The sequence below is a fragment of the Vigna unguiculata genome, chromosome 6, assembly GCF_004118075.2.
Source record: "Vigna unguiculata cultivar IT97K-499-35 chromosome 6, ASM411807v1, whole genome shotgun sequence".
Lineage (NCBI taxonomy): Eukaryota > Viridiplantae > Streptophyta > Magnoliopsida > Fabales > Fabaceae > Vigna > Vigna unguiculata.
Window position 1 is genome coordinate 27,694,526 of NC_040284.1, and position 15,488 is coordinate 27,710,013.

At 40.2% G+C, this 15,488-nt stretch overlaps 1 protein-coding gene and 1 non-coding gene across 2 annotated transcripts; both read left to right on the forward strand.

The window, feature by feature from the left end:
- The first annotated feature begins 8,962 nt into the window (after window positions 1-8,962).
- On the forward strand, window positions 8,963-9,069 carry LOC114189305. Its single transcript, XR_003605609.1, has one exon. It is a non-coding gene; the product is annotated as a small nucleolar RNA R71 (small nucleolar RNA).
- Window positions 9,070-12,687: 3,618 nt separating this feature from the next.
- On the forward strand, window positions 12,688-15,258 carry LOC114187022. The gene is made up of 5 exons (XM_028075123.1): window positions 12,688-13,242; window positions 13,645-13,863; window positions 14,363-14,461; window positions 14,585-14,674; window positions 14,761-15,258. The coding sequence occupies exons 1-5, from the start codon at window positions 12,730-12,732 to the stop codon at window positions 14,980-14,982; spliced, it is 1,143 nt and encodes a 380-aa protein (XP_027930924.1). The 5' UTR covers window positions 12,688-12,729; the 3' UTR covers window positions 14,983-15,258.
- The last annotated feature ends 230 nt before the right edge of the window (window positions 15,259-15,488 follow it).

Below are 15,488 nucleotides of genomic sequence, written 5' to 3' on the forward strand. Positions count from 1 at the left end.
CCAAAAACTGTCTTTCTATTCGAGTCTCGACACTTTTAATGTTTGAGCAAAAAGATAAACTCGCTGGGCCAACATTCATTCTCGCTGGGCTAGAGAGCCTTCCTCGCTGGGCTAGTGAGTCTGGTTCGCTGGGCTAGTGAGTCTGGTTAGCTGGGCGAGTACATCCAGCTAGCTGGGCTAATGGCTCCAGGCAGCAACTAGTGAATTTTTCTCCAATCTTCCATTCTTTTCTACAAAAGTCCACAAACATCAAAGTAAACATGTTTTTGAAATAAATAACAAAATCCTAAATTCTTTCATGAGATTAACACAAAAATACATGAATAAAAGACAATTAAGAGGTTCTAAGAAGTGTAAACAATAGGTAATTATCACACTTATCAACTCTCCCAAACTTGAATTTTTTCATGTCCTCATGGAAAGAAAAACTATCAAAACAGCAAAGAGAAGCAAGGCTAGCCTGATCAACAAAAAGAGAAGCATATGATATCAACTCACACTATCCTTATCACAAAATAGAGAAAATTCTTTTGCATTTCAAAGAGTGAACATGGAATGGTGCTTTTATCAACACAAATCCTTAAACCAGAATGATATATGGCACACAGGAAAGAGAATCATCACAGCTTTCACCATGGTAGTGTTTCACTCAACTAACAAGTGTTTAAACAACTCGAACTCAGCATGTCAGAAAACTACTTCATCAACCTTTGCACTTCATCTCAAAAACACTTCACACAACTTGATTTAGATCAAAAGGTCTTTAAGGGTTGTAGCTTGGCTTGGCTAGAAGAAACATGGTTTTTCTTGGATTCAAAGACACCAAATGAGAAGAAGAGAACAAAAATATGCATAAATCATTCATCAACATCCTCTACCTTCATATAAAAAAATAGGCTCCCATATCCTTCTAACCTCATTTTTATCTGTAGCAACCTCTTTGCTTGCCTTTTTCTTTTGTTCATTCATTTTCTTTTTCTTTTTCTTTTTCTCTCTTTTTTCTTTGATAAAGATATTCAAACATTACTAAGAGGCATTCTTAACCAATTCACCCCTTACTTTTTCACACAATCTTCCCCCAAACTTAATCCCAACTTATACCCTCATAACATACTATTTGTTCTCTTCTTCTAGGGTGTGGGTAAAGATGTATTTCTCTTTATAGGCTTAGGGGTCACAAAAATAACAAAGCTCAAAAGGTTTACAAAAGATCAAAGTCAAGCATCAAGGGTGGCTATTTGGCCAAGTAGCTATGTAACATAAAAAAACAAAGAAGTGCCTTTCTCATATCTAATCAAGTGTGTATGTGCATTTACAAGAATCATGCAAAACTCAAATCCATAGCAACAACAGCTTTCTCACATACACTCCCAAACACATTCTCACAATTCTCACCATTCAATCCCCTGGTCATAATCACACAAGGTTAAGGAATTAATCAAATTGCAACCACGTCCACATTCTCACTCTTGGATTTGCAAGCAAAATGCTCAAGATCATGCAAGGATAACATGAAAAGACATCAAAGCTCCCAATGCCAACAACAAAATAAGGCATCCAAAACAAGGCTGGCCAACAAAATTATGAGAAAAAGAGAATTAGTTCAACTATCAAGCAAGTGTTCCACCCTAAAACAAGGTACTGAAAGCAAAAACTAAATAAACAGCTGACTAATAACACAAACTAAAACACTAAAAAAAAAAAAAAAAAAAACCAACAAAAACACCAATCAAAGTACTCCAGACTGCATCAGGGTCCTCCCTGCTCTTCTTCTTCAGCATCAGGGTCCTCCTGACCTCCTTCTTCTGCATCAGGATCATCATCAGCAGCAATAGTACCTCCCCCCCACTGAGACTCAGGCCTGCCCACAGGCCAAGGAATGCGTGCCTCAAACTGTGCTCCTGTCATGATAAGATCATCTGGAAAATCTGGAACACCTAGAGACAAATGGTGCATGCTATCTATGATGTTGACTTGGCCTTGCCGAAGTGCTTGATGACCCAGCCACATGTCCTCCTGTCTTGCAAACATTTTGGTCATGGCTGCTTGGAAGGATGCCTCGAAAGTGGAGGAAGGATCATGTGTGGACTGAGAGGAAGAGGAAGCTCGGGGTGGACGGGGTACTCGGGGTGGTGGTGCAGGTTCATTGAGTTCCACCCTACTAATGCAATTCTTCCTTATGAACTTTTTGTCTATGGGTGGCTGGAGGGAGAGGAGTACAGGAGTGTCAGCAATGATTCCCTTTTCCCTACAAAGAGTTGTGATAAGTGCAGGAAAACCCAACTTTACATTCTCCATGTCCGCAGTGTAGGCGATATCCTGAGAAATGTGGGCCCCCACGTCCATGTCCATACCTGTTACAAGCCCATAAATGAGATAAGATCTCATTAAGTTAAGATCTGAAGTATGAGTGTTGGGGCTTAGGTTGGTGTAGGAGAAGGCACTCCACATTTGTGCCAATGAGGTTAGATGCTTCCGGAGAATGCGGATGGGATTGCCATTGACGCCCAACATGTAAGTATGACCCAGGGTGCACAAAGCTGAGGCAATTGCATCATGATCCTTGTGAGCACTTGAGAATTCACTAAATGGAGTTACGTGGCCCGCAGGAGGTGATGCCGTCCTCAAAAAGGTATTGATTGTCTTCCTGTCATATTTTATCAGCTTCCCCCGCACCCTACATTGACGGGGACCATCCCTCACCTGCTGGTATGCGTTTGCATAGAACTCTTTTACCAACACTTCATCAATTTCATTAGGAAGGTCTGCTAACACCTTATGCTAGTTTCGCCTCTCAAGCTCCAAACGAAACTCATCATACTCCCCAGGATTTAATTTGACCTTCCTCTCTGGTATCAAGCTCCTGGGCATTATCTCGGCAAAGCGGTTGGCAGCCGTCTCCGAAGAGAATTTATGTTGATCAAAATTCTGCACCATGTCTGATTCCATGAAGTCTGGTTGGGGATTCTGAGAAGAAGAGCCTCGGGTAATTCTCTTCTTTTTAGCAACATGGGAAGTCTTAGGAGGAACCATCTGCAAAAAGAAGAACACAAAGCATTACACTACACAAAACTAGGATTACAACTAGAAGTAAAACAAAACAACACAATAAGAACAAACAAGGTTGCTGAATAAAAACACAAGATTACAGGGGTGAGCAAGCAAAACCAGAGAAACAGCAAAACCAGGTGGATTCGCTCGCTGGGCGAACAGGCTCGCTGGACGAGAGGTCTAAAAACTGGAAAACAGTGACAGGGATCGTCACTCGCTGGGCGAGCAGACCCGCTGGGCGAGAGGATCTCGTTGTACAGGGAATGCTCGCTGGACGACTCACTATGAATCAAAACAACCCAAAACATACAAGCACGCACCCGCTAGGCGAACGCAAAGCTAAACCAACTACAACTGACGAAAAAGGCACACAAAATGGACCAAATATCGAATACACACAAATTCAAGAAGCATGAACATGAAATCAACCAAAACAGAACCCTAACACTAATCTTAAACATCAAAACAGCAGCAAAACAACAACAAAATGAGAATGGAAGCAAAAATCACTTACTTGATGGAAGAGACAAAGAGAAAACGTGAAAGATGGAAGCAAAAGTGCAAAGTGTGAGCTTAGGTGAAGGTGGAGGCGCAAGTGAGCGAGGAAGAGGGAAGGGGAACGGCTAGGGTAAAAAGAAGGGGGAAAAAAAGATTAAAAATGAAAAGTAATAATGGGAAATAACCGCAGTTGCTCGCTGGGCGACTGATACCACTCGCTGGGCGAGATGCTTCGGAAATTTAAAAAGCAGGCTTGACCCAACTACCCGCTGACAGCATTAAATGCTGCGCAGTCGCTGGGCGAGTGGCACCGCTCGCTGGGCGAGTGGTCAGGTTTTCCCCCCAAAAATTCGAATTTCAAATTTTTTTTTTTTTTTAGTGAAAGAGAGTCGCTGGGCGAGTTTATGCGCCCAGCGAGTAGCTCCAGGGGCAAAAATTCGTTCAAATTGGACAAAAGATTTTGTTGGTGCAGGGGTCATGCTCGCTGGGCGAGTGGGGGCTAGCTGGGCGAGTCTTCATAATTTTGGAACTGTTTTTCTGTGAAAAACCAGACTCGCGAAGCTAGTGGTCACTCGCTGGGCGAGCAGTGGCAGACCTGATGCACCCAAAAATTAGTGAAATTGAATCTACTAACTAAGAAAAACTCAAAACACTGGGTTGCCTCCCAGTCAGCGCTTGTTTAACGTCATTAGCTCGACGCCTGTAGGCTCATGCGTCATCTAGATGAATGACAGTGGTGAGGCGTTCAACCTCACCCCCCAAATAGTGCTTAAGTCGCTGTCCGTTCACAACCCAACTCCTTTGTGGATCTTCCGAGGAGGGATCCATCAGCTCTATTGCTCCATAGGGTTTGACTTCCTTGATGGTGAAGGGTCCAGACCATTTAGACTTCAACTTACCCGGAAATAATTTGAGCCTTGAATTGAACAACAATACTTGTTGGCCGGGTTGAAATTCTTTCTTAAGTAGCTTTCTATCATGATACATTTTAACTCTCTCCTTGTAGCTTTTAGAGTTCTCATACGCATTTAACCTCATCTCTTCAAGCTCCAGCAATTGGATCCTCCTCTTCTCAGCAGATAAAGAGGGCTCAAAATTCAAAAACTTCAAGGCCCAGTATGCCTTGTGCTCCATTTCCACAGGCAAGTGACATGATTTGCCATAGACCAACTGGTAAGGTGATAATCCAAGAGGAGTCTTCATGGCAGTCCTATATGCCCAGAGGGCATCATCAAGTTTTAAGGACCAGTCTTTTCTAGATGAAGCCACGGTCTTCTCTAAAATCCTCTTAATCTCCCGATTAGACACCTCGGCTTGACCATTAGTCTGTGGATGATAAGGTGAAGCAACCTTGTGCTTCACTTCATAGTGTTTCAAGACTTTGGCCAATTGGGCATTGCAGAAATGGGATCCTCCATCACTGATGAGAACCCTGGGGACTCCAAACCGAGAGAAGATTTGTCTCTTTAGAAACTTGATGACAGTCTTGGCATCATTTTTCTGACAAGCTGTTGCCTCCACCCACTTACTGACGTAATCAACTGCCACTAGAATATACTCATTGTTGAATGAAGAAGGGAGGGGACCAACGAAATCAATTCCCCAACAATCAAAGACCTCCACTTCTAAGATAGCTTGCAGTGGCATTTCATGCCTTCTCGAGATGCTTCCAATCCTTTGGCATTTATCACAGCTCTTAGCATGAGCATGAGCATCCTTAAACAAGGTGGGCCAATAGAACCCGGATTGAAGCACTTTAGTAGCTGTCCTATCACCATTGAAGTGACCACCATATGGCGAGTTGTGGCAATGCCACAGGATCCCTGCAACTTCCTCTGCAGTAACACACCTCCTCAAGAGATTATCAGCGCCAAGCTTAAACAAGAAGGGATCATCCCAAATGAACTGCTTTGCATCATGCAAGAATTTCTTCTTTTGCTGCCATGTAAAATCATCGGGGAGAACTCCAGCAGCTTTGAAATTAGCCATGTCAGCGAACCATGGCCTCTCCTGAATTAGCATAAGCTTTTCATCTGAAAAAGCTTCTTGGATCTCCTTCTCTTTGCATGTCACTTCCTCATTCACTAACCGAGAGAGATGATCAGCAATAACATTTTCACTCCCCTTCTTATCCCTAATCTCCAAATCAAACTCTTGAAGCAAGAGAACCCATCTAATCAACCGAGGTTTGGAGTCAGGTTTGGTCAACAAATATTTAATGGCAGCGTGGTCAGTGTAAATGGTAACTTTAGACCCAATGAGATAAGGTCTAAACTTCTCAAGCGCATACACAATAGCCAAAAACTCCTTTTCAGTTGTGGCATAATTCAATTGAGCTCCATTCAAGACCTTGCTTGCATAATAAATGGCATGAAACAATTTTTCTCGCCTCTGGCTAAGAACAGCTCCTATAGCATAGTCGCTGGCATCACACATTATCTCAAAGTCTTGTTTCCAATTTGGAGCAATGATCACAGGGGAAGAAATCAATTTGTTCTTCAATATATTGAAAGCTTTCAAACACTCTTCATCAAATTCAAACGGAGTGTCTTTAACAAGGAGGTTGCACAAGGGTTTGGCAATCTTGGAGAAATCTTTTATAAATCTTCTATAAAACCCGGCGTGCCCAAGAAAACTTCTAACCCCCTTCACATTAGTAGGAGGCGGCAATTTCTCAATTACATCAACCTTGGCATTATCCATTGCTATCCCCCGAGATGAAATTTTATGTCCCAACACAATTCCTTCACGCACCATAAAATGGCATTTCTCCCAATTGAGCACAAGGTTTGTGTCTATGCACCTCTTCATCACCACATCTAAGTTCTTCAAGCAGAGATCAAAGGATTTGCCAAACACAGAGAAGTCGTCCATAAATACTTCAATGCACTTCTCAACCAAGTCAGCAAAGATGGCTAACATGCATCTTTGAAATGTAGCAGGAGCATTGCACAGACCAAACGACATTCTTCTATAAGCAAACACACCGAATGGACAAGTGAACGCAGTCTTTTCTTGATCTTCCGGATTTACCACAATCTGATTATATCCAGAATAACCATCTAAGAAGCAATAGTACGCTTGTCCTGCTAAACGTTCCAACATCTGATCCATGAAGGGAAGGGGGAAATGATCCTTTCGAGTGGCTTGATTAAGTTTCCTGTAGTCAATACACATCCTCCACCCGGTGACCGTCCTAGTTGGAATCAACTCATTTTTCTCGTTCTGAATGACTGTCATACCTCCTTTCTTTGGCACCACATGCACAAGACTAACCCATGCACTATCAGAGATCGGGTATATCATTCCAGCTTCAAGGAGTTTTAGCACCTCCTTTCTCACCACCTCCTTCATAGTGGGATTCAATCTTCTTTGTGGTTGTGCTATGGGCTTGTAATCTTTCTCTAACATAATCTTGTGCATACAATAAGTTGGGCTTAACCCCTTCAAATCAGAAATGTGCCACCCTATAGCTCCTTGATTTGCCTTAAGAACTTCAATCAGTTTCTCTTCTTCAGCTTTAGATAGAGAGCTACTAATTATCACAGGCTTCTTTGCTTCCCCTTCTAGGAACACATACTTGAGGTGATCAGGCAACAATTTAAGCTCAATCTTGTTTTGATCATCAAATTTTTCCTTCTCCAATTTTTCCACTTTCACATCATTAGGAGATATCTCCTTGAGCTTTTCTAGTTGTCTGGTCACTTCCTCCACTTCCGCTTCCTCATCAAGGGTCAACTCATCACATGCCTCAATCAAAACCCTCTCAAGTGGGGACTTCACATGCAATTGGCTCTTGGTAGTCTCAATCACTTCTTCTAGAACATCCACTCTAAAGCAGTTGCTATTATCACCAGGGTGTTGCATAGCTTCCAAAACATTGAAGGTGACAGTCTCATCTTCCACACGCACCTTGAGATGACCATTATCCACATCAATGAGCACCCTTGCAGTTTTCATGAATGGCCTGCCCAATATAAGCGGAACTTCAGTGTCTTCTTCCATGTCTAGAATGACAAAATCCACTGGGAAAGTGAATTTGTCCACCTTCACTAGCACGTCCTCAATGACTCCATAGGGGCATTTGATAGACCTATCTGCTAACTGGAGTGTCATTCTTGTGGGCTTCAATTCCAAATCTCCAATCCTCCTCATCACAGAAAGAGGCATCAAGTTTATGTTTGCTCCCAGATCGATTAGTGCTTTCCCAATAGCCAACTCGCCAATAGTGCAAGGAATAGTGAAACTACCGGGATCTTTAAACTTTGGTGGAAGCAACTTTTGGATGATGGCACTACAATTTCCCTGGACTTCGATGGTCTCTTCTTCAATGTACTTTCTTTTCTTTGTGAGCAACTCCTTCATGAATCGAGCATATGAAGGCATTTGTTGGAGGGCCTCAGAGAAGGGGATATTAATCTCAAGCCTCTTGAATATGTCTAAAAATCGCCCAAATTGCTTCTCCTTCTCTTTTCTAGAATGGATTTTAGGGTAAGGTAGGGGCTTTTCAACACTTTTTCCTTTATTCTTCTCTCTCTCACCCATTTCTTTATGTCCTCCTTCAACATTCTCATCATCTTCTTCAATGCTCTCTTCTTTTCTCTCATGTAACTCTCCACTCTCTTCTCCTTTTTCATCATCTCTATTTACTTTTCTCTCTTCTAACACCTTTCCACTCCTTGTAGTAATAGCTTTAACATGCTCTTTTGGGTTAACTTCAGTGTTAGCCGCAAAATTTGTATCGGATTTCTCCTCCATCCTCTTAGCTATTTGCCCCATTTGCACCTCCAAGTTACGGATAGCAGCTTCGGTGCTCTTGTGGTTGGATATTGACACTTGCATGAATTGATTGAGTGTGTCCTCAATCTTTGAAGTTCTATCTGCCAAAGAGGGATGTTGCTGAAATTGTTGAGGTGGTGGTCTATTCGAGGGTCCTGCTTGTCCCATGTTTGGGTGAGGCCTCCAACCTTGGTTGTAATTACCTTGGCGACTTGTATTACCCATGTAATTAACCTCTTCTTGAGATGTGTTTTTCATGGCACACTGCCCATTGGGATGATCCCCACCACACAACTCACAATTTTGCAACTGTTGTTGGTGTTGAGCTTGAGAAACATTTCGGAGATCTTGCGGAAGTTGAGAGAGCTTCTTCATGAGAGCTTCAAGCTGTTGTGTCATGATTTTGTTTTGTGCCAGTAGAGCGTCATGAGACTGAAGTTATAGAACACCCTTCTGTTGAGATTGAGCTCTCTCATTGTGCACTTCATTGTCATTGGAGGCCATATTTTCAATTAATTCTCGTGCTTCAGTAGGTGTCTTCCACTTAATACTTCCTCCCGCTGATGCATCCAACATTAACTTTGAGTGAGATTTCAACCCTGCCAAGAAAAGTGTAAGTTGTGTGGGCTCATCAAACCCATGAATGGGAGTTTTTCTGAGCAATCCCTTGAACCTGTCCCATGCTTGCCCCAAGGACTCATCCACGTCTTGCTGGAAAGCAGAGATTTCTTGTTTGCCTTTGTTAATCTTGGATTGAGGGAAATACTTGCCCAAGAATTTGGAAACCGCATCCTCCCAGCTAGTGAGACTGTTTTCGGGGAAAGAATTTAGCCAAACCTTGGCATTTCCCGCCAACGAGAAAGGGAATAAACTCAAGCGAATGGCTTCATCAGGCACTTGATGGATTTTTACTGTATTACATATCTCTAAGAAGGTGGTCAGATGCGTGTATGGATTCTCATTAGCCAATCCATTAAACTGATTACTTTGCACCAAGTGGATTAGAGCTGGCTTCATCTCCATATTTGTAGCATTCACCGTTGGTCGAGCAATACTGTTGAAATTAATGGTCCCTGTGAATGCAGCATAATCTTCCAACGTGCGTCTTCTTTCACCTCTAGCATCATCATGCGGATTTTCTGCCATGTCTTCATCTTCTTGATCAGATGAAGAAATGAGAGTTGGATCAGAAATAACAGTTGCTTCTCTAGCTTCCCTGCTTTGCCTTCTTCTTCTACTATTGTTTCTTCGAGCCGTTCTTTCAATTTCAGGATCAAAGAGCAAATTATCAGCTCTAGTTCTACTTCTCATGCAAAACAAGAAACACTAGAAAAGAGAAGTTACGCAAAAGGGTAAGTATATACAATTGGACTATATACAATCAAAAGTGTAAAAGGCAATAAATTAATGAATGGAATGAATAAGCCTAAATCGGTAAATAGCACACAATTTGCCTAAACAACAAACAATTCCCCGGCAACGACGCCAAAAACTTGTTATGACTTTGGCAAGTGTACCAAGTCGTGCAAGTAATAAAAATGGTAAGTCCAAGTATCGTTTTCCCACGGGAATTGCGTTTGTTTAGTTAACTAGGTGTACTTACTAATTTAAGCGTTGAATGTAACCATTGATTAATTCGAAACAAGTGAAAACATAAGGATTTCTAAACTTTAAAGTGATAAAATACCAAGGCAAAGACTCATTGGGGTTGGAATTCATGACCAAAACTCTAAGCAAGCACCTCACAATATAAATCTCTCATCTACTCAAGCATTGACATCAAAGGTATTCAATCCCTAATCCCTTAGGGGTATGTTTTGAACTTTTATGTAAAAATTACTAATCCCTTAGAGGTTTAAACACAAAAGACACATTAAAAACGATGTCTAGAATGACCAAAAGCTTTGGTCTATGTCTAGAACCAAATCTTTAGGTTGTTCTATCCATGTCTAGGGTTCCAAAACACTTTCCAATGACTAGATACCACCCAAAACGCATAGATATTCCATCATGCACGAAAATAATTTAGATAGAACACAAAAACAGTGAAAGAGATTCTATTGCATAGATGAAACTATAACGAGTTTAGGTACATTACATCCAACCCCAATGAGATGGAGTTTAGCTACTCCTATACATCTAGAGCACAAATGGAGTTGAAATGGTAGAATGGATGAAGAAAGATTGATCCTTTAAGCTCCAGAAATGTCTCTGCCTTCGTTTTGAGTTCCAGCAGTGTTCCTCCCACCAAAAACTGTCTTTCTATTCGATCTCGACACTTTTAATGTTTGAGCAAAAAGATAAACTCGCTGGGCCAACATTCATTCTCGCTGGGCTAGAGAGCCTTCCTCGCTGGGCTAGTGAGTCTGGTTCGCTGGGCTAGTGAGTCTGGTTCGTTGGGCTAGTGAGTCTGGTTAGCTGGGCGAGTACATCCAGCTAGCTGGGCTAATGGCTCCAGGCAGCAACTAGTGAATTTTTCTCCAATCTTCCATTCTTTTCTACAAAAGTCCACAAACATCAAAGTAAACATGTTTTTGAAATAAATAACAAAATCCTAAATTCTTTCATGAGATTAACACAAAAATACATGAATAAAAGACAATTAAGAGGTTCTAAGAAGTGTAAACAATAGGTAATTATCACACTTATCAGTGTCCAATGACTCGGATGGGCCCGAGGACCCGACGACTCGGATGGGCCCGACGACTTGGACACGTTCGACGACTCGGACAAGCCCGACGACCTAGACGGGCCTGAGACTCGAACGGGCCCGACAACTCGTACGAGCCCTTTCAAACCATCTGGCCTGTAGGAGTCGTCGGACCCGTCTGGATCGTCGGACCCGTCTGGATCGTCGGGACCGTCCGTGTCATCGGGCCCGTCTAGGTCGTCGGGCACGTTCGGGTCGTCGACCCCGTTGGGATCGTCGGACACGTCCGGGTCGTCGTGCCCGTCCGGATTGTCTGGAATGTGAGGTTGAGTGAGAAGAATTTCAAATTCCACCTATTGTGAGGGTATTTGAATTTCTACTAATTTAGCTAATTGAAATCCTTCAAAAAAAATGTTTGCATTTGAAATGCTTTTTAATTTCTCTATCCAAACAAAGCATTTCATTACAAATAAATCTAAATTCTTCAAAAAAAATGAATTGTTTCATTAAAATACTCTATCCAAACACACTCTAAAGGTAATTTTGTAGTGAATTTGGTAACGAAGTTTGTGAAAAAATCGTTTAATGTAACATATTAAAAAAAAATTAATAGATATAAAATTTAGATTACAAAAATGTTTTTATGTAAAAAGTAATATAAATTGATATATAAATAATTTATAGTTATTTTTATAAATTTTATTGAAGGGATGAAATTATAAAAAAAAAATTATTTATAAAAAATAGTAATACACTATATTTGGTATTAAAAAACCTCGTGCAAGTTTGACAGAAATATACATCATATTAGTCAAGGTGTTACTATTATTTTGAAACGGAAAAAATTACTTCTATTTTGTTTCTTTGCATATATTTTTGATTTTAGGTTATGAAAACATAGAGATAAAAAAATTGATAAAGGAGGTCTACATTGGCTCCACATCTTCCTTTTATATATATTTCTTTTGGATCACAATATATTAATTAAATTACAATAATTTTATTAAATTCGTACTATTGTTAATCAAATTGATATGTAAATTAATATGCTAATTGAAATACGTTTGAAAACTATATAACTATAAAACATTATATAAAAATTTCCATAATTATTACCAATTTTATGATAAGATGAAACCAATTATTAATATATCTGTAAATATAGATCATACTTGATTGATTAAACAAATTAAAACAATTAGTTAAATAATACAAAAATATTATCAAAAATTTCAGCCGAGACATTCTATCAATTATATTACATAGTATATATCAGTAGATGAAAATTACTATATTTAGTATAACTAAAAAAATGAATAAATGTGATAAAAATACATGACATTTTAATTTTTTTTCAAGACTACTATACTAAATAAATGAGAACAATTATGACTAAAAATATAAATCAGTGATATGAAGTTGGTATATGGATTTGAAGTTAAAATTTGGAGTGCGAAGAGCAGAGAGTGTAGCAGAGGACACAGTAAGAACATAAGAAAAGAAAACCAGTGTTGAATGAAGAGAAGAGTGTTTGCTTTATTTGGTAATTTCTAAAACAAATGCAATAATCAATCAATTACTCAAAAACCAAAGCCCGCGCCCAACACGTGAAAATATTTGAATTGCTACGGCGCCGAACCGAACACACACACTGTCACACGCCACGTGTCCCTAACCACAACATCCTCTTACTAAAAACCATTCACACCCTTCGCTTCTTCTTGAGTTTCAAAGTTTCAATTTGAATCAGGATGTCCTCCTCCGGTGCGAAACCTCCTTCGCGTTACAGTTCCTACGATTCACGCTCCTCCACCTCCTCTCATTTCTCCGACCCTTCTTCTTCCCATGAATTCAACAACCCGAGAACCAAACCAGTTTCCACCCGCGCCCTCGTCAAGACCAAACCCTCTCACACCGCCAAGGTGGACCCCACCTTCACCACCATGGTCAAGAAGTTCATGGACCGCAAGCCCAAGTCTTCCTCCGCCACCGCCACCAGGTTGATTATTCCCTCCGACTTCATGGCGCAGGATTTGAAAAAGGACGCCAAGAGAGTGGCGGGCTTCTCTGCGCTGCAGAAGAAGCTCTTCGGAAAGGGCGCTTCCGAGAAGAAGGAGAAGGTTAAGGCCTTGACGGAGGTCAAGAACAACACCAGGACATTGGCCATGGTGCTCAGGAGCGAGAGGGAACTTCTCAGCATCAACAAGGAGCACGATGAGCAAATTTCTCACCTCAAGCAAATGCTTGAGGACAAGAACAAAGAGGTAAACAACTCAAATGTGTTTGTCGGTGAGATCTCAACATAGGTATACAATGCAATGTAACTTGGAGACAGTCGTAACCTCACGATTGATGTTTTACTTAAATCCAGATTTTAGTATTTTATAGGAATTTATTCTAGTGACTATATGTTCATGGACTCGTTGGATTATTGCTATTTGATTGTTACCAGACCAGCATATATCACATTCAGTATACAATTCCAAATTTGAAAACTCTGAGAGTTTGTTCTAGTGATTGTTATTGAGCTTATAGTAGTATGATTAATCTTATTTAATCATTATCAGATCATCTGTGGATGAGTGCAAACCGAATTCTTATAGTGTTGTGTTGTTTTTGGATCTGATTCAACCAAGGAAAGGGAATCATGGATTTTGATTTTGCAGGTGGAGAAGTTGAAGGACTTGTGTTTGAAGCAGAGGGAGGAGATCAAGTCATTGAAGAATGCGGTACTTTTCCCGGATGTTATGAATTCTCAGCTTCAAGAGCTTCTGGAGAAGCAAGGTTCGGAGCTTAAGCAAGCCAAACTGGTTATTCCAGCTCTGCAACAGCAGGTTTCTTCTCTCACTGGTCAGCTTCAAAACCTTGCGGAGGATCTTGCTGAGGTACACATAAATTGCATCCTTGTATGTTTGACATCAAATTGTTGTCATCTGTCAACAAATGCAGGTTATTTAAATTAGACACTGATTGAGGTGGACACCTTTCAGCTATACATGGTCATGTTTTTTAATGAATTGCATCTTCTTTTTATCTTAAATAAATGAAGAAAAGGTAGTATTACCTATTAGGAGCTAGTGTACTGGGACTTTTTTAGGGTGTTTTTGATACCTGTTTTAGAAACTGTTTTTAGTTTTCAAACTCAGCGGGTGGAAGGTGGTAAAAGGCCACAAGTAGAGGGTGGAATTCGAGAAGTTGGATACAATGAAAGCAAGAGAAGATGAAAAATATCTAACTGCATTTGTTTCTGGTTTTGAAAGTTGTTGTTTTGGAAACAATTTCAAAAAGTCGTAAATTTTGAATGAAAAATTGATTGTTGAGTAGACTGTGATTGTATTTCTTGTTTATTCTTTAGTTGTTTATATTTTCCTTTGCTTTTGTTAGGTCAAGGCTGATAAATATTCAGCCAAAGTAGGTCTTCTCGGTTATGGAAGTTCTCCGAGGACACCAACATATGCCCGGGAAGATGCTTGCAACTCTTGGGTAAGCTTGCAGTTAAACACAATACAACTGAAATTTCATAATCATAACTATATGAACTAAAGTAGAAATTCTTAGGCAACTCTGTTGTTATCTTTGACCTTACTGCTCAACAAATTCATGCAGGAATTCAGCTCTGATGACCAGTCCGATGACCTGTTACTAAATGATCTAAATCCCTGTTTAACACCGTGCAACGCCAAATCAAGATCAAAGGTGATTAACTTCTCCTATATTCTGTTCTAAAATTTCCCGTGTTCCTCAAATTGGTAATTCTTATCAAATGACTCCATTTTCTGCAGGAATTTGAGGGTAGGGGCTCTGGCTCTGTACTTGATGAAAGCTTATCCGAGGATGATGCTAAAGTGTATCCTGAGATAAATTTTAGCGCTCTTGATCACAAGTTTTCCAAAAGTTCTGACTGTTGCCATAATTCCAGCAAAAGAAGTGTCCCAACCAAAGCAGGTCGAAGATCTGATGAGAGCAAATTAGCCTATGGAGGTAGAAAGAATAGATTTGCATAAATAATCTCAATCCCTGCCCCTTAGCGGGATTTCTTATCCCTTCTCCCTGTTATCATCTTTCAGTTTTGTTATTATTATACCGTCAATATTTCTGTTTCAAGAACTTGGACATTGTCTCTTTGAAACATGTAAGATTAAATGACTCCTCCTCGTTGTATATTTGTGCACAAGGGCAGTGAATAAGGCCTCGAAATCCACATATCCTTAGAAATATTGCTCTAAAATTCGATATTACAAAGTACAAATTCCTACATCTGAGATTACAGAGAATAATCAGTCTCAAATTTTACATTTGATCTTACATGAGATTGCCTCCATTTACCCTGTGTATCGTTCGAGACTTTGTCCAATTACCAAATTTCTAAGCTATTTTCAGTAACAATAAATAGGAATCCATTCTTGGATAAATATTTCAACTAGAATAAAATGCGTTAGTATTTTAGATTAGACTTTATTGTGTACCAACGTTACGAGGCTTTCAAATTAAGGTTTTCTTGGTTTTGGCC

Excerpts from the sequence above, each read along its gene's own strand:
- LOC114187022 (XM_028075123.1), top strand. The coding sequence starts at position 12,730 with ATGTCCTCCTCCGGTGCGAAACCTCCTTCGCGTTACAGTTCCTACGAT. Across the intron at positions 13,864-14,362 it reads TTGCGGAGGATCTTGCTGAG|GTCAAGGCTGATAAATATTC; the intron begins GTACACATAAAT and ends TGCTTTTGTTAG. Across the intron at positions 14,675-14,760 it reads ACGCCAAATCAAGATCAAAG|GAATTTGAGGGTAGGGGCTC; the intron begins GTGATTAACTTC and ends CATTTTCTGCAG.